This window comes from Astyanax mexicanus, chromosome 9 (genome assembly GCF_023375975.1).
Source record: "Astyanax mexicanus isolate ESR-SI-001 chromosome 9, AstMex3_surface, whole genome shotgun sequence".
NCBI lineage: Eukaryota > Metazoa > Chordata > Actinopteri > Characiformes > Acestrorhamphidae > Astyanax > Astyanax mexicanus.
Genome location: NC_064416.1, coordinates 24,819,960 through 24,842,147, shown reverse-complemented (window position 1 = coordinate 24,842,147; position 22,188 = coordinate 24,819,960). Strand labels below are relative to the sequence as shown.

General features: G+C 38.2%; 1 protein-coding gene across 1 annotated transcript in view; it reads right to left on the bottom strand.

Annotated features, from left to right (window-relative positions):
- cftr (CF transmembrane conductance regulator) overlaps positions 1 to 17,876 on the bottom strand; it is a 28,449-nt gene extending 10,573 nt beyond the window's left edge. The window contains exons 1-16 of the mRNA XM_007255961.4: positions 17,210 to 17,876; positions 15,249 to 15,359; positions 14,370 to 14,481; positions 13,194 to 13,409; positions 12,952 to 13,041; positions 10,846 to 11,009; positions 9,356 to 9,481; positions 8,797 to 9,043; positions 7,004 to 7,096; positions 6,262 to 6,435; positions 5,712 to 5,903; positions 2,771 to 2,865; positions 2,110 to 2,196; positions 914 to 1,625; positions 639 to 770; positions 145 to 182 (exon numbers count right to left, since the gene is read on the bottom strand). Of these exons, the coding sequence (XP_007256023.3) occupies positions 145 to 182; positions 639 to 770; positions 914 to 1,625; positions 2,110 to 2,196; positions 2,771 to 2,865; positions 5,712 to 5,903; positions 6,262 to 6,435; positions 7,004 to 7,096; positions 8,797 to 9,043; positions 9,356 to 9,481; positions 10,846 to 11,009; positions 12,952 to 13,041; positions 13,194 to 13,409; positions 14,370 to 14,481; positions 15,249 to 15,359; positions 17,210 to 17,262 (2,642 nt within the window). The 5' untranslated portion in view covers positions 17,263 to 17,876. The remainder of the gene's footprint in view (positions 1 to 144; positions 183 to 638; positions 771 to 913; positions 1,626 to 2,109; positions 2,197 to 2,770; positions 2,866 to 5,711; positions 5,904 to 6,261; positions 6,436 to 7,003; positions 7,097 to 8,796; positions 9,044 to 9,355; positions 9,482 to 10,845; positions 11,010 to 12,951; positions 13,042 to 13,193; positions 13,410 to 14,369; positions 14,482 to 15,248; positions 15,360 to 17,209) is intronic.
- Between the last annotated feature and the right edge of the window lie 4,312 nt (positions 17,877 to 22,188).

The window sequence follows — 22,188 nt, the reverse complement described above, 5'->3', positions numbered from 1 at the left end:
CCTGACACCACATGTTTAATCAGTTAACCTTAATCTACAAACAAAGACTATTTGGAATGGAAACCTGAAGCTACACCAGCCCTTTGATAACAAAACTGGTGACCCTTGGTCACTGTATGATACAGCTGAAGTGTAAATACTCACTCGGTTATCAAAAAAATCCCAGCAACAGATCCTGCCACCTACAAACACAGGAGATGACTCTTCAGCAAAAACATACTGTATATTTATGAATAACAAACAAGATAAGATATGAATTAACAAGCTATTTTGTATCTGTATCAAATACAGGGTGAACAAAAAAGGAAAGCAGTTTGGCATACAGTGAATAATTGTCAACAAAATGTGGGGTAAAATTTTCTACAATTATGAGGTGTCTCACATCAACCTTCTAATTTGAAGCCTGAAATGGGCAGCATTTAAGACGGATACCATCTCAGGGACACGACTTAACAGGTTCCCTCTTACCTCAGAGTTTGTGTATAACAATAGATTAATGTTTGCCAAACCATTTTCATAAAATATGGATATATCCTTAATTCTGTATTTTTTACATATATGTATTTAAGTTTGTTCACAAATATCATGTTTAGTTCAGCTGTGATTGATTAACCTCTTACATCCACATAGATTCTTACCTCTACAGCATAGATGGCGAGAATAAAGATTAGAACATAAATTAGACTTTTGTTGGATGTCACATATCGGACATATGTGTTCCATTTTGTGGTTTCAAAGACGTTTTCAATTTGTTCGTCTGCAAGGCACGCCTGTGAAAAGAGACACAAAGCTTCTAAAGTGTGTTTGGTAATTATTATTTAAAATTTAAAGTGTCAAGATCAAGTGTTCATCAATGTTCTTTACATTGATTATCAACCGCTATTGAAGCGCCAATGTTTAAGATTCCTCTTACCTCAATGTTCTCCTCATCCAAGTCTCCAGTAATATCATACATGCTGTCCTTGGACAGTCGGCGGGCGTAGATGTCCACCTCCGAGGCAAGTTCGCTCTGGGGCACTATGGACAGGCGGCGGCGGAAGGAAGACTGGAGCTGATCCCGTCTACCCTGGCCCTGTGCATTTGTCATAAAGGCTAGGACTGACTGTCTCCTCTGGCCTGCCAGGTGCACGCCGTGATTATGGTATGTATCGTTCCCCATGAAGCAGTCATCCACCAGCTCATTCTCAGGCACTAGAGAGATTCTGCGGTCGGACAGTGGACGCCTCACTTCCTCCTCGAGTCCAGTAGGGGTGAAGGAAGACTTGCGGTCAGCCATAAGCGGACTGATGATCACAGATGATTTACGTTCATCTTTGTAGGCTGGTGGAGCCACCTGTCTGTAAGAAGAACGATCGGGGCGAATCCCTGAACTCTCATCCACAGAGATTCTGCGAAGGGTCTCAGTAAGGATGGAGCAGCGACGCTCTGCATTGACGTTGTCATAGGCCTCCAGGCCGAGCAGCAGGGAGCTGAAGTCAGGGCGCTGGGACTGCAGCTCTGAGAAGGTGCCGTAGAAGAAAGACTCGCCGTTGTGGAGCAGCAGAATCTTGTTGGCCCGTTTCAGGTGCTCGATTTTGTTGGTGACCAATATCCGTGTCTTGGAGGCCATGAGTCTGCACACACACCTGAGGAAAGAGACGTGGTCATAAATCTCTGCAGTTGGAAAATGGAATAGATAATGAATGATACTAAAATTAATTTTAAGGAATGGTGGATGTGCACAACATTAAAAACAAATACTCTAAAATTACAAATAAAATATAATATACATAATCCAATGGTTTATCTACAGAATATTTTACATCAACACAAATTAGGTTAACTTCACATTTATTTTTCTATGTACTGTGCTTAAAAGATACTTGCAAAACCTTTATCACCATCTGTTTTTTTTTGCTTTATTTGTTTCACACAGTTGTACTGTGTGGCTGTACTATACTCAGTGCATAATTTAAGTTACAATACAAATATAATATTTTTCTTTTGCATAGTAAGACAGCAGTTCCCAGGACATAAGTACAAATCCTTATCTGAGCAAATTAACTACTATAAATATTTCACACTGTGAGTGACACTTCTGTGGTAAATATCAGCGTATGCCACACATACTTGTCAAATATTTCTTTCTCTGTTGCGATATCCAGATGAGTGAAAGGTGCATCCAGCAGGTAGGTATCAGCATCTCTGTACACTGCCCTGAGAGAATAAAGAAAAAAACTCATTATTTTGATCTCTCTGACTACGCTTACATGGAAAAATTGCTCTGTGCTGGAGAACGATGTGCACTATTCCAGGAAACTTAACAAGAAGAAGTTCTAAAAGTGTCAGTTTATCTGTCTACAACCTGGACAAATGCAGGCAATAAAGCTGTGGCACTCACTCAAAGTGTATTTGCTTTTTATGACCCATAAATTCATAAGAACAGAGATAAGAACTTTTTATAATTGGGGAAACTCTCACTTAGGATATTTAAACACGTTTCTGTTTTCTTCCTTATGTCTGAAAATTGTGGGAAGCTATTGTGGGAAGGAAAGCCCATGTCCATCTACATTATATATCACAATAAAATAAGAGGAAGAAATTACACTAGATAAACACACTAAAGCAGTCAGTGTGCCAAATAAATTTAAGAGCATTTTACATGGTGAGAAACCAAATAAAAGGGTTTTGAGGATTGCAGAGAGGTGTGACTTTTGAGCAACACAGGTGCCCATGCTGAGAGGTTCTATGAAGCATAGAGGTACTTGATGTATGTGGGTGGTGGGTGTACCTTGCCAGGGCCACCCGTGCCTTCTGACCGCCACTGAGGTTTATTCCACCCTCTGCCAAAAGTGTTCTGTCATTCTCAGGAAGAGTAGCCAGGTCCTACAAGACACAATACAGTTTAAAACAATGTAACAAGAATAGTGAAAATTATCTTTGATGATTTTATGAGTGATACTTAGAAAAGCATACTGTGATACATCATCCATCACAATAACATGTTGTCAGCCCTATACAATACCAAGCACATCACTATCACACTTGCCTCCATATAATAAAAGAAAGCAGAAGGAAAGACAACAAATAATTTTCTGACTGACAATGCAGCAGTCCAACACACAAACACACACGCATGACATCATTATACACTGTATAAAGATATCACACATAATAAGGAATTACGGGTCATAAAATACGTTATATGATTTTATCATACTGGAACACATAAACACACCCACACACAAATATGATATATAAACCCACAGGCACATACTGTAGGAACTTATGCTGAGCGTGTCTTCATTCTTTTCAATCAGAATTACTTTTCTTTAGGGATGAACAGATATGAGAATCTTCTACTGGAATCTAAATTCCCATTTCACTGCATGTCCCTAACCTTATTAACCAGTTCCAGCCTTGAATATGAAATTTCTCTTGCTAAGAATGATGCTCGTCCTTCCAAAAACATCAAGGTGCATACACAAACAAACAAACTAACCTGGGGTGCAGGTAAAACAGATTACACCAAAACAGATCAGGCAAAACAGATCACAGGCACCTAATAAATGAACAGGGAGGCTTATGATTCAACAATAGGCCATCCTACCTTGTCAACGTCCACTCTGGAGGCATTGGGTTAAAAAAAATACATATCACATCAGTAGTTGTAAAAACTCTAATTGTAACAATGACTGGCACTGTGCCAGACCAACAAACCAGCGGGCAGCCATAATGACTGTGCCGCCACATAGGTGGAAGCGCTTAAATTTACAGCCCAGACATGACGCGTGAGAGGGGTCTGAAATGCTATGTGACAACAAAGGAGAAACACAGGCCCAGTTAACACAGCTGTTTAAGAAAGAGAATGTTTTCTTCGTTTTACAGCCTAAAGACACTACAAATATATACATGATTGCCTGGAACCATGAATATGTAATATGTAACCTTTCAAAAATCAAAAAGAAAAAAATTTGGACGTGTCTATTAACACAGATACACTGAAACAGTGTTATAGCACCTGTGTGAAACTTCCCTTTATATTTAAGGAGATACTGTATCACCAACCATTCTTTCACAGCACCAGCAAGCCAATGCAACATTTAACAGCTTCTGTTTGTGGAAGCAGAGCCTCAATTACAAGGTGTCAGTATTGTATTCTAACTGCTATTTCCTGTAAAATACAGTATGATCGGTTTTCAGGAAAATAGCCTTAGTAATGGGAAAGTCCATTAGAACTAATTCAACTGAATATCTATGTGCTAAAAGGAAGCTACATCAGACCAGCATTCTATCATGATAAAAATGATTTTTTTTGTGATCCAACTGTAAAGTAACTAGCATTGCATAGTTTCCAGTTATTGTTAGGAAAAAAGGAAACAAAAAAAATAAAGCTGGCATACAGATTTATTGCACTGTAAAGCAAGTATCACCTATCACCCAGGTTTAGGTGTGATGTGAGCAGTTCCTAGATGACTGTGAACACAGAGGAGCATTTTAGATCTCTGAGCCTCTTTTCAGAAGAGATTCAATTAAACTAGGGGAGGCCCGTCACTCAACACAGCTGATGTCTGCATACGATTGGCCATTTAGTATCAAGAGATCATGGCTGTGAGTGAGGGGAGCCATATTGAGTAATATGACACAGTGGTGTCGTGCTGAATGTAACAAAGGTTCTCAGTTCAACTGCCAGCTAAACATTCCGAGTGGCAGGAGATTAGACAAGACATAGAGAGAGAGAGAGAGAAAGAAAGGAACAGAAAAGTGTTTTTCATTCACCAAGTTTTTCGGCAAATTTTTAAATTAGCAAGGAAAAAATGCAGAAATATTGTACAAAGATTTTTTGCTAAGATGATGTGGAAAACTCTAATTGGTAGATGCCAAAATGCAAATAACAGCATCACACTTACCCCCTTTAAATTTACAGTACCAGTCAAAAGTTTGTTCAGACCTTAAATTCAGAGTTTTTTTTATTATTTTAAAATATCCTGCATTAAATTAATACAAAAGTCATCCAAACTATGTAGACAAACTTTTGGAATTATTTAGTAAACAAAAAAAAAGATAAACAAACCAGATTATCATTTATATTTTAGAATCTTTAAAGTAGGTACCTCTTGCTTAGATGACAGCTTTGCACATCTTGTCACCTGGAATGACTTTCAGTTAACAGCTGTGCTTATCAAGAGTTAATTACTTGAATTTCTTGCCCTCTAAATATGTTTGAGAGTATCAGCTGTGTTGTGAAAAGGTACAGTTGTTATACAGTGAATAGCTCTATTTGAGTAATGTGCTAATCTAAATGATGGCAAGAACTACTCAACTAAACTAAAAACTTTAAGAAATGAAGGTCAGTCAATCCGAAACATTTCAAAAACTTTGAAAGTATCCTCAAGTAGAGTCACAAGGACCTTCAAAATGATATGTTATTATAAAACTGGCTCTCATCAGGACCGCCCCATAGTCTGTAGTTAGTCATAGTCAATATTAATTTACAATGTAAAAACCTATACTTACTACCTTATACTCCTGTTTACTCACTATAATAAACTATACTCCTTATATTCCCTGTACTTCCCTATACTTCCTATATATATTCATAATTGTGCAAGAGAGGAGCAAAATTAAAGAGGGAAGCATATTAAAAGAGTCTAAGCAGATCAAAGTGAAACTGATGAGCAGTCTTAGATAACAGATAAAGAGAGTGATAAAAAATAAAGTTCCGTCCACACCTCCTCTAGCTGACATGCTTTGACCACACTGGTATAGCGGAATTCGTCATAGGTCAGACCAAACAGGATGTTGTCTCGAATGGTGCCAGGCAACGTCCAGGCAGTCTGAGAGGAGAAGGAGACCCGGCCACTGTGGCAGATTTTTCCAGAGGAGGGGACCAGCTCACCCAAGATTGTCATTAACAGAGAGCTCTGTAGATATAGAAACTGTATCAACAAGCAGCAAGAGCTAAAAGCTCCCTTTCAATCATCATCATCTCTGCTTCAACACTTCACACTGAGGGTCCAAATCAATTCAACCTGTTTAATGAGTCATTTATTGGTCAGGTATACAGTTTATGACAGATCAGGAACAAGCAGATTATGAACTGATAAACAGTTTTTTAAAGTTTTATAAAGCCCGATCCTGAAACAGTAATTTAAAAAACAATAAATATAGACAATCTAGTGATTTTGGGGGGTATAAAGGGTTAGAAATAAACAAATATTGACCATCAAGTTACTTGTTTGGGAATAAAGCGTTAAAAAGACAAAAATGTAATTGTCCTACCTTTCCAGATCCTGTGGAGCCAGCCACAGCCAACATTTCACCTTTGTGTAAGTGCAAGCTGATATTCCTAAGAACAGGTGTTACGTAGAGGTTGGTGAAGAAGAGCCCGTCTCCATTCTGATAACCATTTCCTTTATTCTCCTGTTTAATCTTCTCAAATAGTTCCCCTATTCCCTGAAACAACAGTCACACAGACAGGATACAAAATTATAAGCAAATATTTTGCTTACATATTATATATCTGCATTAGGTGTAATGACAACTCCTATTTTTGTTATGGTAACAAGTGAGTTACCACAAGAAGTTTTTGCTTTTTTTACATCTTTATTCTACTACCAGACACTTAAATAGCTTGTGCTTTTGTTCTTTGCATCTTTACTGGAATCAGACAGTGAGAACTTCCATGGTATAGAGAAAGGGGTGTGGCTCTGGTTTAATCATTGACCTCAGTCAGTCTTTGTTGGTCTGTGGCTGTGTGGTGATTAATCTCTGCATCCATTTCGTATTCAAATGTGTCTAGAACCAGCTGACAAAAGGCAGTCATTAGCTGTGTCCTCCCCTACAAATTCCCAGTCCCAGCATGGACCTACGGGCATTCACATTTCATCACACATTAAACTGTTATTTTTTTTACTTTTACAAATAACTTCTCACAATTGTTGCATTATATTGCCTATTATTCTGTTTCTTCAGAATATTTTTGAGAGTCAAGATGACCTTAATGGAGAAAATCTAAAAATACCTCATCCCAGGAAGCTGTGACGTTTTCTAGAGTCATGTCTGTGATGCTGAGGTCATACGCCAACATTTTGTATTCTTCTTTGCTGAGAAAGTCCTGGACGTCACAGTTGACAATATGTATAACACAAAAAGAAGAAGAGGAAAAGGTTGTGAGCCTCACTTTAGATACAGTTCAAGACAAAGTTACCTCTTGTCTTCATTTAGTACAGTACAAACAGTTATTCAGCAACAGAAAGAATCAGCTGTTGTGGGCAGTTTAAAAACAGGTCATGTCCCTTTAGCCAACACCAGGTCATGATAAGTAGAGTAACACTGTGATTATAAGCATTTCTGAAAATGTATCACTAACCACAGCAAAGCAAAAATATGCTGTAAGAGGCACAGGCAGTGAGCATGGCTTTGTAATGCCAAAATGAAGCTCCTAGCATGTTTTTTTATGTATTTCAATATAGCTTTAATTTGTTTTTACAAACGTATTCATATTTTTATGACATAATAACTCATTTATTAGATATTTTCTAGAATAACTAAATGAAACAATTACATTGTTTTTGCTATTATTCCTTAATAAACACAAGTCTAATATTTTCTATAATGACAAAACTTCTTAATGCTTTGTATAATAAGTAAAATTATATGTTTTTTCTACATTGGCATTCAATTACAGAGTATTATTTATTACTACTAAACATTTTCTATAAATATTTTAAGATATTTCTTATAATAACTAAATTAATCATAGTTTCTATAATGACTTAACACAATTACTCAATGTTTTTTACTATAACTTTAATTAGATTTCATTAAATATTCTATTATTACTTAATTACTATACAGATACTAGATTTTCTTTAATGACTAAATACATTGTCCAGTTTAATTTTATAAATAAATACAATAATTAAAAAAAAAATACAGTTTATTAATTGTGACATTTGTAACACTAGGCATAAAAGTGATTATAAAGTGATATTTAAAAGTGATATTTCAACGAAGAGACTATTCATTACTTACAAACAGTACAATCAAAAAAATAATGGTACCATAAGTGGTGCACTAATTGAATGTGCTACTGTATATAGTGCAATATCTTGGTTTAAGATGCACCACAGAATGCATGGATTGACATGATAATTGTAGTCTAGAATGCTGCATTGCAAGTGAGTATAAAACTGAAAAAAAAGAGATTGAAGGCGCTTTTCTACCGGCATGGTGCCAGTGCTGGTGCCAAGTCCCCGAATGGTTTCTTCGCGTTTTCACGACAAAATCACAGGTTCTGGGCCAGAAAAGCTGGTTCCGTTCTAGCCCGTTCTAGTCAAGAACCAGTAAACCTGTGATGTGTGCGGCCAAAGGGCAGAGTGTTGAAGGGTCTCTGGGGAAAATTTGTTTACAAACCTCAATGCTACTCTGAGCTAAGAGCAGCAAAAGCAGCTAAATGAATGAAATGAATCAACAGTGGTCCACCAAGGACAGCAGCACAAGTTGCAAAAGGAGGTCGGGTTCCGCCATGTTGCTTTAAAATCGTCCCCTAACTGTTTACGACCACATTCACATACGTATTGAGTGACCCCTTTAAAGCAGTGGAAACACAGGCTGGTTCTTAAAAGGTGTGCAGGAATGGGCATGGGCTCCGGCTCTGGTACTTTGTTGGTGGGAAAGAGGTAATAGAGTAGCTTGTTCAAATGACTAGAACAGCCCATTATTTGTTTGATGTGCGAAAGCTATGTCGAACCTACATGTGTGGATAGCATGACTTTGATTTACATACTAGGCTACATTAAAAACTGCACTGACCTCAATTTTCCAGATGAGCCGAATGGTATCATACCACATCTGGATAGAGGCAGGCAGCTGGCGGGTGACAGTCATGCGCAGCACCATGCAGTAAGACAGCGTGGTGAAGACGCGCCGCACAGTGATGCCGGTGGTGAGGGCTTGGGGCACCACTGCTGCAGTGATCACCCAGATGGCAGAGAAGAAGTAGGCAGCACTGTAAAAGTAGCGCAGAGAGCCAATCTTCCTGGTCAGCTTGACCTCATCTCTGAAAGCAACAGAGTTACAAGCAGATCAGTATGTGATGTACAGGTTAGTAAAAGCTCACTGCATTACTATTATAACAAACAAGGAAGTTGTCCTGCAACCTAGAGGTATAATTCATCAGGCAGCAATAGGTGAACAGTATAACTGTTAAAACATTGGAAAATCTTATACACCAAAAAAAGTTATATTCTTTTTAAAATGTGACTGCATTCAATCATTTGACTTTATAACCCTCTGTATATGGTATTTTTAAACTACATAAAATCTGATTGAAAAGCATAGGGATTATACTTTTGGTCACATTTACTCTTACTGTCTGATGTTCTTGATGATGGTCTCCATGATGTCCTCCCAGCCATAGGCTTTCACTGAGTGTAGATTCTCCATGATCTCCGAGGTCAGAGCTAGACGCTTGTTGGTCAGCAGTATCCTTTTTGCTCTAATAAAAAAAAAGAGAAAATGTAGACTTTGCACATATATTGTTTTGCATTAAATAGTATTTGTATTGTAAGCTAATGTATAACAATGACAAAATAATCTAATCACATTTAAAGGAATAAAATAGTTTTGCAAAATGAAGCTCTTGCAGTGTCCTATTTTACCACTACACAGATAAAACTAGTTCTCTAGTGATCTGGCTAGGCATGATCATGCTAAAAACAGCACCTGATGTCGGAAATTCTAAAGCAAATGTAAATTTGGACAGTCTGAGCTGAGCATAGCTAAGAATACACCAGTGCCAACACTTCTAACCCCACATGACCTGCCAGCCATGTTTACATTTCTCAAGAGCACAAGGCAAGCCAAGGTCCTGATTATAAGGGAGGGTGTGAGCTACCTGTTCAGACTCATCAAAGAGCCTGACCCGCTGGAATGTGGGTATCAATCTGAGCAGTGAAGAAAGTAGAAAAGTGTCCATTTCTGTCTTTTCTAAGAACACATTTTCTTTATTGTTGTGACCCTTTTTATGATATATAAATAATATGATCTAATCAATTCTTAAAGCAATAGATGTTTCACATTTGATTCAACTTTTGTTGTTCCTCTAATAAAACTGTTCTTTTTGTTCTGTTCTGAAGAGTCTACATACAGTCAATTAGAAAGTAGACCAGTGTTTACAATAATAAAATCAGTATCACACTTCTTAGAAAAGAGAGACACAGAGAGATAAAATTCCATGCATTTTCCTATGGCTAGTGTGGACATGCAGGTGCCCCAGCTCTTCTGGAGTCGAATGATTTTAAAACCAAAACAGTAGAGGCACTGTACACATCATATAATAAAGCCCTATTCTGACAGTATTAGTTTTACATGAGAAGGTGGGTAATGTAATAATTCCTAAAGTTCAAATGCAGCATGTCAGTCCTTTTAGGGACTTTAAACACCCACATCAACAAAAGATATATTATTTCTGTGTAAATCAACATAAACATAGGTAAATATACCGTTACTTCTTTTAAAAAATGAGATGAGATTACACTGCTTTTCTGCAGTACAAAAGCACTTGAGGAGGCATACTGTTTTGTTGTGCATGGCATGGATATTTTGGATTATTAAATTCTATGGCAAACCTCAGGTATCATACAACATTCAAACCTCAAGTTGGAAAAAAAAACTTGTAAGTACTGTACTGTGAATTAGTCAAAAATGTTACAGATATCCTGTAGTAAAAACAGTATAATTACTCCAACTGCCCATGTAAATCTAATGCTGTCTGAGTAAGGGTTAAGACATTTCTAAAAATGTGCGAACCCAAAACACAAATGTACATAATTACAAACATAAGACAAGATGAAAGCTTACTTGTAGGGGCCCATTTTATGGGACAGACAGGCCTGAATGACTCCCAGTAAGGAGATGGCAGCGAGGGCACAGAGGCTGTTAATATCAATAAGCTCCCAGATTAGTCCCACACACAGTATACACTGCAAAGGAGAAATCCAGACGTAGTGGGCCATGCCCAGACTCTATAAAGCAAACACAATTTTAGGTCACATTTTGTCAAGCCTCAATGACGTATAATACTTAATTTGGTAACACAGTGCAGAACAGAATTATTGTTTATGTGGAGACAGTAACAGAGTAGCAATGACACAGTATCACGAGATTCATTCAGATGTATCACATTTGTCAGCAAGTACATCAAGAACACAAGGCTCAGATATAAAAATAACTGAACAGTATTATAAAATGTCCTTGTTAAATGTAATGCAATGTATTTACCTAATTGGAAATAAAAGGTCTTGATATAAAAATATGGATGTTATTGTCTGAGTTGTCATTTAAACACAAACAATCTTTTTCATGCAACAAAACGTTAACCATTTAGCTTGTCTTTTTGATAGAGCACATTTTGAGCCACTATCACCATCTCATTGAGTTGAACTTAACTCTACCTGATCATGCCATCACAACCAATTGACAAACATAGTGTATGTTGTGGTGAGAAAATGTCTTTTCATAACTGCAAACCAGCAATGTTTTATTGAATACTATAAAAATATAAATTGAATAAATTACATTTGTGCTAGGCACCACCACAATGATGCATAAAATAGAAAGGTCTAACACATTTCACACATTATCGTTTGTTATTTTTTGTTGAGTGTTCTTATTTGTTTTCATTGCGACCCCCCAATAAATTCATTGCTTTCTCTGGTGATGACAGGTTAAGAGTTAAGTAGTCGACTGATGCTTTTACTCTGTTTTTTCAAATATCAGGACCTCACAGGACCACCACAGAGCAGGTATTATTTAGCTGATGGATCACACAGCACTGCAGTAACACTGACATGGTGTGATATGTAAGTGTATGTTGCACTGGTACAGGTGGATCCGGCACAGCAGTGCTGCTGGAGGCACTCCTACGTAGCTGGTCCATCTAGTAAATGTAAAGTCAAAGTCTGCTGCTGCATGGTTTGTGTTGGTCATTTTAAGTCTTTCATTAGTGCCCACAGGGCACCACAAACAGGAAACTGTTGGTGACACTGGCAGTGACACTGGCACATTCGCCTTCCAGCACTGGGTCTTGGGTTCAAGTCATCTGGGTGGAGTTTCCATGTTCTCTTTGTGTCTGCTTGGGTTTCCTCCGAGGGCTTCACTTTCCTCCCACAGTTCAAAAAACATGGAGAACAGGTAAACTGGCCACTCTAAAATGCCCAGAAAAATTGGAAACTCTACATTTGCCCTGGTGTTGTGAGTGTTTTAGTGTATGTAGGTGTAAGTATGCAAGAATGTGTGTATGACTGTATGCCCAGATATGGATTAGCACTCTGTGCTGGGTCAGCTCCTCAATGCCCGATGCAGTCTTCCAGATGGACAGTCGTTTCCGGTTGAGAGCATGCTGTGTAAAAGGGAAACTGCCATACTTCAGTTCATCCAGGTTGAAAAATGCAAGATTCTTGCACACAAACACAGTCACACACAAAACACTGAGGGCTGGTGTGAGTGATCACTCAGCAAGGGGGATACATTACCCTACAAACAGTAGCCCTCAGATCACATTCTCAACCTCACAAGGAGAATGGTGTGACTATTGGCCCCCGCTAAGAACACACACACAAAAAGGGAGAACCAATGTATGTTCTCTGAGACAAAAAGTGCTTTACACTTGCCACATTTGATACAGGTGATAATTGCTTCAGAGCATTTGCAAAGTGTATCAACATTCATCACCCTGGTTCGACCTTTCTCAAGAGTTCTAAAGTTCAAGCTTTTTCTTCTCTGCTGCATTACTCAGAGAGTAATACACTCTTGCTATTTCAATATCAGATATGGATTCGTAGGTTCAGAAAACACTTTTAGAGTGAGAGATGTGTTTGTTTTTTACTATTGTACATTGCTGTTAATTATTAAAAAAGTTGGTGTGTTTATGTCAGTGTTATGAACAGGTGGCCAGCTGGTACTTGCCTGATCAAACTTGCCCAGGTTAGCTGACATCAAGCTGACTAGCTGTCCTGTGCTGATCTTGTCCAAAACTCGACTGGACAGCTTCAGCGTCTGGGGTAAAGAGGAAGAAAAATCTTAATTGACAAAGATAAACACAAATGGAAATCTACATCTGACAACACTCAGCAATAAATTTTGCAACTCATCCTTACTCACTACAAAGAAATTAGGACAAGAGAGGACAAGAATAGCTGGCAGCTCACCTTTTTGTAGATTAAGCTAAAGAGGGCGATGCGGATCTGCATGCCCACGTGGTGCAGCCCAAACATGGCTGGCTGCAGTAGTAGGAAGCGAGCAATAAAGAGAAGGCCCAGGCCGAAGGCCAGGAAGTAGCCCTGCTCTCGTTCTGGCTCGTGGAAGGGGTCGAATGAAGCAATTATTCGTCCCAGGAGCTGAGGCTGTACAGATTTTGTGGCTTCCTGCACAAAGAATACGCAAAGGTGAATTGGCTTTTTGTTGTATTGTAGTAAACCGATTCTAACACAATGCTTTTGCTTTTAATTACACTCTCCATTTATAGTGGAGAGTCACGCAATTCATGCTACGAGAGCACACTTATTAGACAGCAATTCATGTGCATTTGTTGACAAGCTGAGGGATATAGAAACAATGTCTGAAGCGAAACAAGCATGCTGACTGACAAGGTTAGGGTAATGTTACAGGACACCACATTTCCTGCTCAATGTTTGTTCAAGTACTGAATCTTCAACCTGTACCTCGACTGTGGGCATGACACACTTGTTAAGGAAGCCCCATATCAACTGCTCGGCTCATTTACATAAAGTTGATTGGACATAAAGTTGACATATAGCACATGTACTGAGCTAAAATATTTACTGTTAATTTTAAATGCATTGTGGGAGATTTTTAAAATCCACTTTACCATACACTATAAAATAAAAATATAAAAAAGTGTACTTAATTGTGTACTGAATAAATATATAAAATAGAGGAGAGCAGCATGTCTATCTAAACTGGTTAACCAAACTACACACACACACAGTTAATATGTGATCAGCAGTGGGCAGCAACCTGGTACTGCACTTTTACACAGAATGTGGCATTTACCAAGAACAATAAGAACAGGACAGTCACTCCTTCGGTGTTTACATAAAAGGAAGGAGCTATTCCTCTAAGCGGAGGACACAGCAAAAGTCACACTACACTGCAAACTGCTCTAAGAACCACCCAACTACATTGCTGTAATACCAGAGAGCCAGCAATAGCTGACCACAAGCTAACACGCAATACATTTCTCACTGATTTGGCTTATTTTGCTTGTTCATGCAGAAACAGCTCCTTGTTGCCACATGCAGAAGTCTTTGAATGCCAGAGAGTCTGAGAATGATAGAGAGAGACACACAGCTACAGAGACTTACCCCCAAATAGAGGAGAACTCCAAAGAACAGAAAGGGCCGAATAAAGCATCGGGAAAGTGCTCGGAGGAGACTGGGCTTCTTCTTCGCGGAGATAACTTCTCTGTCCCATTCCCTGTGCATAAGGAAAAAAAGAAAGTTCAAAAGAAACAGTTAAACACCCCTCCACATCCTCCCAGCCACTGTAAAGAAGCCATGGCCCACATTGTTCAGGAGACTCGTGAATAACCAGGGTGATTTAGAGAACTTATTAAATGGGCCAAAGAGACCCTGACAGGTTGAGAGGGAAACTGCTCCAAGCTTTTAATTGTATAAAAAGTTCAAATTCCCAGAAAACCAGCATGTTTGAGGACTAAAAATACTGCCAACTATCCATCACTCACCAGGGGCCTGGCACTTTAAAAGGTCGTGTTTGATGCCTGTTAAAGGGGCACTGGCACCCCAACCCAAGAAAATGCATAGTGGGTGGTGTGAAACATGGCATGTTAGGGCTTTTACTGGAAGGAGCAAGGCAGCATTTACTTACAACACAAAACATCTAACACTCTGACTCAAAGGTGTGACGGTGTTTAGGCCAGCTTAAGTAACAGGACCTTTGAAACCTCTGGAAGCTGCAACAGGAGCAGGGACAACACATCCTGTGGCTGTAAATAGGGTTGTGTTATGAAATAAAATTTCATGTTTAATGTTAACAGAGTCACTCTCTGTTCATCACTGAATGAAGGAGTACTGGGGGAAATTGGGGATAACTAACATTAAACAATAAAACAATAGAAGACTATGAGCCTGGCATCAAGCAATAAAACAATATCTTATCTCCACAGCAGCAAACTTATAATCTCATTCATTATGAGCATGCAAGGATGAGTAGGAGACACAAACTTCTCAAGCCGTTCTGCAAGTACATCAGCTGTGTCTTGTGATGCCGTTTGATACACATCTGTTGGCCTCAGTTTCTCCCTGAAACCCTTTCGCATAATAGGGTTTGTCCACCTGCAAAAGGTCAGAACAAATAAACGTCAGTCAAATTGTTTTTGGGTGTTTCGATGTCAGTGTGTCTATAAAGTGTCTATAAAAGTGATGCTACAAACCTGCAAAAGTGTTTAAAGTGTAACACTGCTTTTAGTAACACTGTAGCTAAGAGACACATGCAGTAATTAGCTGTTCAGTTCAGTGTTTTCCTTATATTGTTGTTGTTGTTGTGTTGATCTCCAAAACAGAAAAAACTCAAACATATCTTAACTATAACTTTCAGATACAAGATACAAGGTTCTTGCATAACAATGTATTTGACTGTTGTCACACAATTTCTATTTTTATTTTGTGGTGTTACTGGCATTTTTATATTTTAATTTTCTGAATTTTTTCTGAATTGGAACAAAACCTATTTACATGTAGTCTTCCACTAAAAAATCTTATTTTTCCTTCTCCTAAAGCTGCAATTTTGAAATGAATTTGTTCTTACATGGCTTCATTTGTTAAAACGTGGTAGATATAGGGGGTGTTCAAACAAATGCTTTTCTATGGCTAAATCTTAAAAAATATCAGTTTAAAAAAATACAAATGTGAGGTTTATTTCCAGCTAATGGTTACTTATATTATAGATCAATCTGTTGATTTATTGTTTGGTTTTTACACTCTAAAAATGGTTAGATGCATTTTTTCCAATACTGGTAATAAGCAAATGTACACAGTTTGATTATTTATTTTATACTCATTATATTGCTGCAAATGTACTCTTAAATCTAAATCTGCCAGGGATCAAATTTTATTTAAAAAAATCAAATTAAATATAATCAATATTTATTATAATAAAATTATAATACAATCGAATATCTAATCTTAAAATATTTTCTTTAGCTACATCTTAAGTAATTAACATTTTAGTAATTAACATATTATTATTATTATTTTAAACAGAGGCATAGTGTGGAATCTGTGGTTAGCTAAAGATGCTTTAAGTTATCTAGCGATTTATGTGAGCTAGCTAAATTAGTTACTATTTTCGTTTATTTTGTATTTTTAGAAAAGTATATTTTAAGCAAACACTGTTTGACTGAAGTAGCACTACTTTTATCTTAAGATATTGAGCTGAAAAGCGAGTCTGGAGAGTTGCTGAGGCTCTGTTCTGCTTTCTGTGAGTGGCTGAAGACTTTGATGCTTAATTTATTACTAAAATAGTTAAAATTTAGTTAAATAAAATATTTGTCATATATTTGATTGTCATTTTATTATAAATATATATACAGCTCTAGAAAAAAATAAGAGACCGCTTAAATAGTGAGTTTCTTTGATTTAAGCAAATTGAAAAGGAAAATGGATGATCACGATCCATCAAACCAAGCTGAACTGCTAGATTTTTTGCTCCAGGAGTGGCATTACGTTATCCAAAAGCAGTGTGTAAGACGAGTGGTGGAGGAGAACGTGCCAAGATGCATAAAAATTGTAATTAAAAATCAGGGTTATTCCACCAAATACTTTTTGCATTATTTGAGGTCTGAAAGCTCTGCATCTTTTTTATTTCAGCCAATTCTTATTTTCTGCAAATAAATTCTCTAAATGACAATTGTTTTATTTGGAATTTGGGGGAAACATTGTCCGTAGTTTATAGAATAAAACAACAATGTTCATGTTACGCAAACATGTACCTATGAATAGCAAAATAAGAGATTTTGAGGTGAAACTGAAGTGGTCTCTTTAATTTCTTCCAGAGCTTTATATCTATATAAACCCTATATGATACTGCGAGAGCAGCTATAGCCTCTTTCTCTCAGTATGTCTTCACTTCACCTTTTGTAAATGAGTTTATATTCAGTGCGTGGAATATTCTAGCAGCTCCTTACCAGAAGAAGTATCTGGAGAGGAAACTGGCCTCATCCACAGGTGACTTGTTCATGCTCGCCGAGCCCGGGCGCGGGAAGCAGCTCTCCGCTCACATCTGCTGTCCCTTCAATAGGGCTGCTGTCCTCCACACACACTCACACTCATACACTTAAGGGGTAAGGGGTTCTCCGTATTTCTCCCCGTTAAGAAACCCCCCCTTCCCCACACCGTCTCACAGCGCTGTCCGTGTACTTGGTGTGTGCGCGTGGACGTCGCGAGCCCCCCCGTGATCCGCGCGCGAGCAGCACCGCACTCTGTCCGCGCTGCACTGCGCGAGCTCCCCTGTGGGCACGCCGCTCTCGCGCGCTCTGCCTTTTAAACACAATCAGCTCACGTGCGGCGCGGCGAGGAGACACGATATCCAAACACACAAACAGGCGCGCGGAGGCGGAGGAGGAGATCTGCGCGAGACTCGGTCATTCAGAGCCCACAGTCACCACATATTCACACCACTGTACCTAACTCACACTCAGTGCAGGAAGCGCCCTGCACTCATTCCCCACATACAGACATCATCAACACCGACATTAACCGACACATGGATTTCCTTATACTGACTGACCGGTTTAGCTCTTTTCCAGTACAGGTCGTTTGAGTTTGGTGGTTTATCTATTAGCGTGATCAACCTGACCACGCTACAGTGGCTTGCAAAAGTATTTATACTCCTTTATTTTTTATATTTTGTCACCTTAAAACCAACGTATTTAATGTATTTTACTGAGATGTTAAATGAGAGAGCAACACAAAGTAGCACATAATTGTGAAGTGGGACAGAAATGCTAAAAAACAGCAAAAGCAAGCCGCCTGGCCTTTTTCCCCCTGCTTGACCTGAGCATGTACTTCAAACCAGCTGTTTGCTCTCCAATTGAGCAAAAGATGCTCCACATATAAACTGCTAACACATTTACTTCCTTAGTAAAGCTACGAGTCGTCTCTCAAATATGATATTTATTGTTGTTTGGGAAGAAGGCTACCTTTATACATGTATTAATGTGCGCATGTGAGGCGTTTCAGAAATAGATTCGTTCACATTACACACAAATACGGGTCAATTACATTTGTTACAATGAACCGCCAAATCCAATCTAAGCAAAAAATCGTATTTGAGCAATGTAGCTTGTAATGTGAACGTAGCTTTAATTATTTAATAACTGTGTGTAATCTTTTCTCAGTATAAATACACCTGTCCATCATTTAAAAATGGAGAAGTATACTACAACTGCAGTCCCACCAAGACATGGTCGTCCACCCAATCTGACAGATCAAGCAAGGAGAGCACTGGTCTGAGAAGCAGACAAAAAACCTGTAGTCACTCTGGAGGAGCTGCAGAAATCCACAGCTGAGCTGGGAGAATCTGTCAACAAGACAACTATAAGTCGTGTACTCCACAAATCTGGCCTTTACGGGAGAGTGGCAAGAAGAAAACTATTGTTGAAGGAAAGACATAAGAAGTGACGTTTGCAGTTGTGAAAAAGTGACAAAAATGATAAAAAGTTAAAGAGGTCTGAATATTTTTGCAAGCCACCATAGTTGACCAGCATTAACAACTTTCCTCGACAAAGGAGGAAGATAAGTCTGGCAAGTTGGTTGACCAGCAGGACCAACATGACCAATGTGGTTGACCTGCATGAAAAATGTGGTTGACTAGCATAATCAATATGATCAGCATTGACCAGCATGACCAGGTTGGCTGAGTAGAATGAAAAGCTTGTTGACAAATTTGATCAGCATAACGTGGTGGTCAAACCGCCTAAATAAGCTGATTGGCAACATGATCAGTGTGGTTGACCAGCTTGACCAGAATGGCTAAGGTGGTTGAATAGTCTTAGCCTTACCTGGTTGACCAAACTGCTTGACCAGCATTGCCACGGTGGTTGACTTGCATGACCACGATGGTTGACCAGTATGGCGAAAATGGTTGATCAAGCTTGTTGACCATCATGACCAGGTTAGTTGACCAATGGTTTTCAATGCTGGTGAACTATTGTATAACCAAAGTAGTTGACCAGCATGGCCAAGCTAGTTAAGTATGACTTGAATGAATAGCATGACCAGCCCAACCACACTGGTCAACCTAGCTGACCAGCTTGTCCATCAAACATAAACATTAATAACATTCTGTCCTTATAGTTGCACCTGTCAAGAGGTGGGAACAATAAAAAGTAAATAAGGATATCTCTATATCTCCTGACATAGTTTCCAATCGGAAGAAAAGGAAGAGTGCAACATGTCTCTCCTGCTGCTCAAACAGGACTCCTGCGATAAACACCTCAGTAATCTCACATATCTCCCATCAAGTGACAAAGGCAAAAGTTTCAAAATGAACTACAGCATTTCTTATTCAGGACTAAGGGCCTTTTAAACTTTGCCATTGTGAATTACTATTGTATTTCACTACTGTTTTTGAATTCACTCTGTATTTGAATACAATAGCTATAGTACAATATCTTTGATCTGGAAGCCAAGGTAATCAAACCACATAAACATTAAGAGAAAAAACAGTTAACGGTTGAAGGTAAATAAGAAAGAGGGTAAGCAGCAACAAGAAAAGGAAGAGGATAGGAAATTCTGGATAAATTCTGCTCATATGAATTTTTTACTACTCAAAACTAGTTCTGATAAACACAAAGGGAAACTAATTGCTGAAGCTATTGGTGCAGTAGTTATGCTGGGTGAGACTGACAGCCCACTACTAATGCCACATTTGTAATCACAACATTTGAACAATAAGTTTCGCCTTGGATTTCATATTAAACCACTATGAATGACTTTCAAGTTCACACCTCAACAAATTAACTAAACCTGGTGGAATTTCCCTTTAATGAATCATAGCGCAGCACAATAACAAATGAACAAAGGATTTACTGCAAAACTAGTGAGCAATACCTAAATAACTGAATCATTGACTCCCCCTATAGATTGAGACAACAGGAATGAAACAGTTGTATTTACAGTTTCAGTATAAGCAAGAACTGTTTTTTTCAGTATAAGCAGAAGTGAATATTGGCAGCACAAAATTCAATGCATGTTAACTTCTAAATGTAAATATACTTCTTTTAATTACTATAAAATGTTTTTTGTTCTCTTTTTTTAAAAATTAAAACACATATGAAAATACACCAGATCTGAGAAGAATGTCTGGTAAAGAATGTCTGTTTGGCTGACATTTACACTGACATGCCAAAAGGCATTACCACACATGGTGAACGGCGTTGTGGGTAGTAAGGATCGTGACTGGAAGCCAAAATTGTTTGTGCAAACAAACAAGAAACTGTCAGAAATCATGTCCCCATTCAACACAGGAGGCCCCAAGCAAGCATAATCTGCAGGTCAGTGAACCATTCTTTAGCTTCCATTAGACACAATACTAGTTTCTGTCCCATTACTTTTGGAATGTCAGTATTTTTTCTGGTAAACCATACCCTAACTGTACCATTTCTGCCATCGTCTAGCAGAGGAAGTATCAGTTACCCACTGCAGGAGGATCAGGAGTCAGACAAATATATATCATTTACCTGCAATTAACAGAATGCCTTGTCCTGTTTTGTCAAGATTTACCACCCTTAGGAACAGTTTATTAAAACCTAAGGGTAACTAAACCCACATTAAATAAGTAATGCAACACTGCCCCAACACTGACTTTTTTAAACATTTGTAATTATTTTACACAGCTCTAAATGCACTATTTATTGTATTGACTTACACACATTTTAAATCAAGAACAAAAGACTAAAATGTAGCATGTCCTTGTGAGCATAAAACCCCCAAAATTAAATAGGATGCATCCACCAGCTGAGAGGAAACTGGTTTGGATGGTCAGGAACAACACAAGAACCATCAAGGGACAGGCCTACCATGAACTGGAAGCTGCTGGAACACCTGTGTCACCCTATACAGTTAAGCAGATTTTACACATTACCATAAACTGAGAGGCTTCTATCCAAGACTCAGGCCCCTGCTTCAAAAACTGTAATGTTATGCTCAACTACATTGACAAGAAAAAATACTTCAAGCAGAAAGGTTTATTGTCAGATGACACAAGGAATGGCCACAGTGACCAAAATTATATTTGGAGAGTGAGGCATTCATCCCCAAGAACAATATATAAACTGTTAGGCATGGTGGTGAAACCATCATGTTCTGTGGTGGACTGCCCCTCCCTTCTTCAGCTTAAGCTCAAACCATCAGCAAGGCCTGTTCCATTAGGACAATGACACACCAGACATGGTTGTGTAATGAATAAAGCAGTCTAACTTTAGGCTTTTTAAATTTTGGAGACTTGAAGTCATGACCTCAGACCGAAATTATGAACTGTGCATTAGAGTGGTTACATATAGGCCAAGTCATTATGTTTATATGACATATTTCAATCATGCAGAACTGACATTAATGTATCGGTTATTATCGATATAACAATCCTTTCATGTCTGCAGCATATTTGTTTAAATTTCATAAAACACTGTGCAACGGACTGTTTAGGATTAACTTGTTTTGTTTCCTTGTTGCATGTTCAGTAATTAATAATATTAATTTCACTTAATATTTCTTCCTTTGTCTGTATATTTAGCTGAGGTAGAGCTTATGCAGTCCACCCTATTGTTGTAAAATATCACGGTAATTAGAAAATCAAAATGTATCTTCAAAACATAACAAGTTTACCATAAACAGTGAAGTGTGAAGTCTTATAAATATGTAAAAAAAACTAATAATAATAATAAAAAAATTACATCTTTGAGGGCCAAAAGGCACAAAATTCTGATAGCAAAAATGTGAGCCATCGTTATTAGAATTATCAGAGAAATGGTTTGGGAGTTTATGCTGTTTGTGTGCATGAGTTTGGGCATTTAGAGCAGTCTGAGTGAATCATTTCGACCTGCTCTCAGTTGCTGACATGCTCTAGATCTGTAATGAAATTACGGATGATAAATAAGCAGTCACA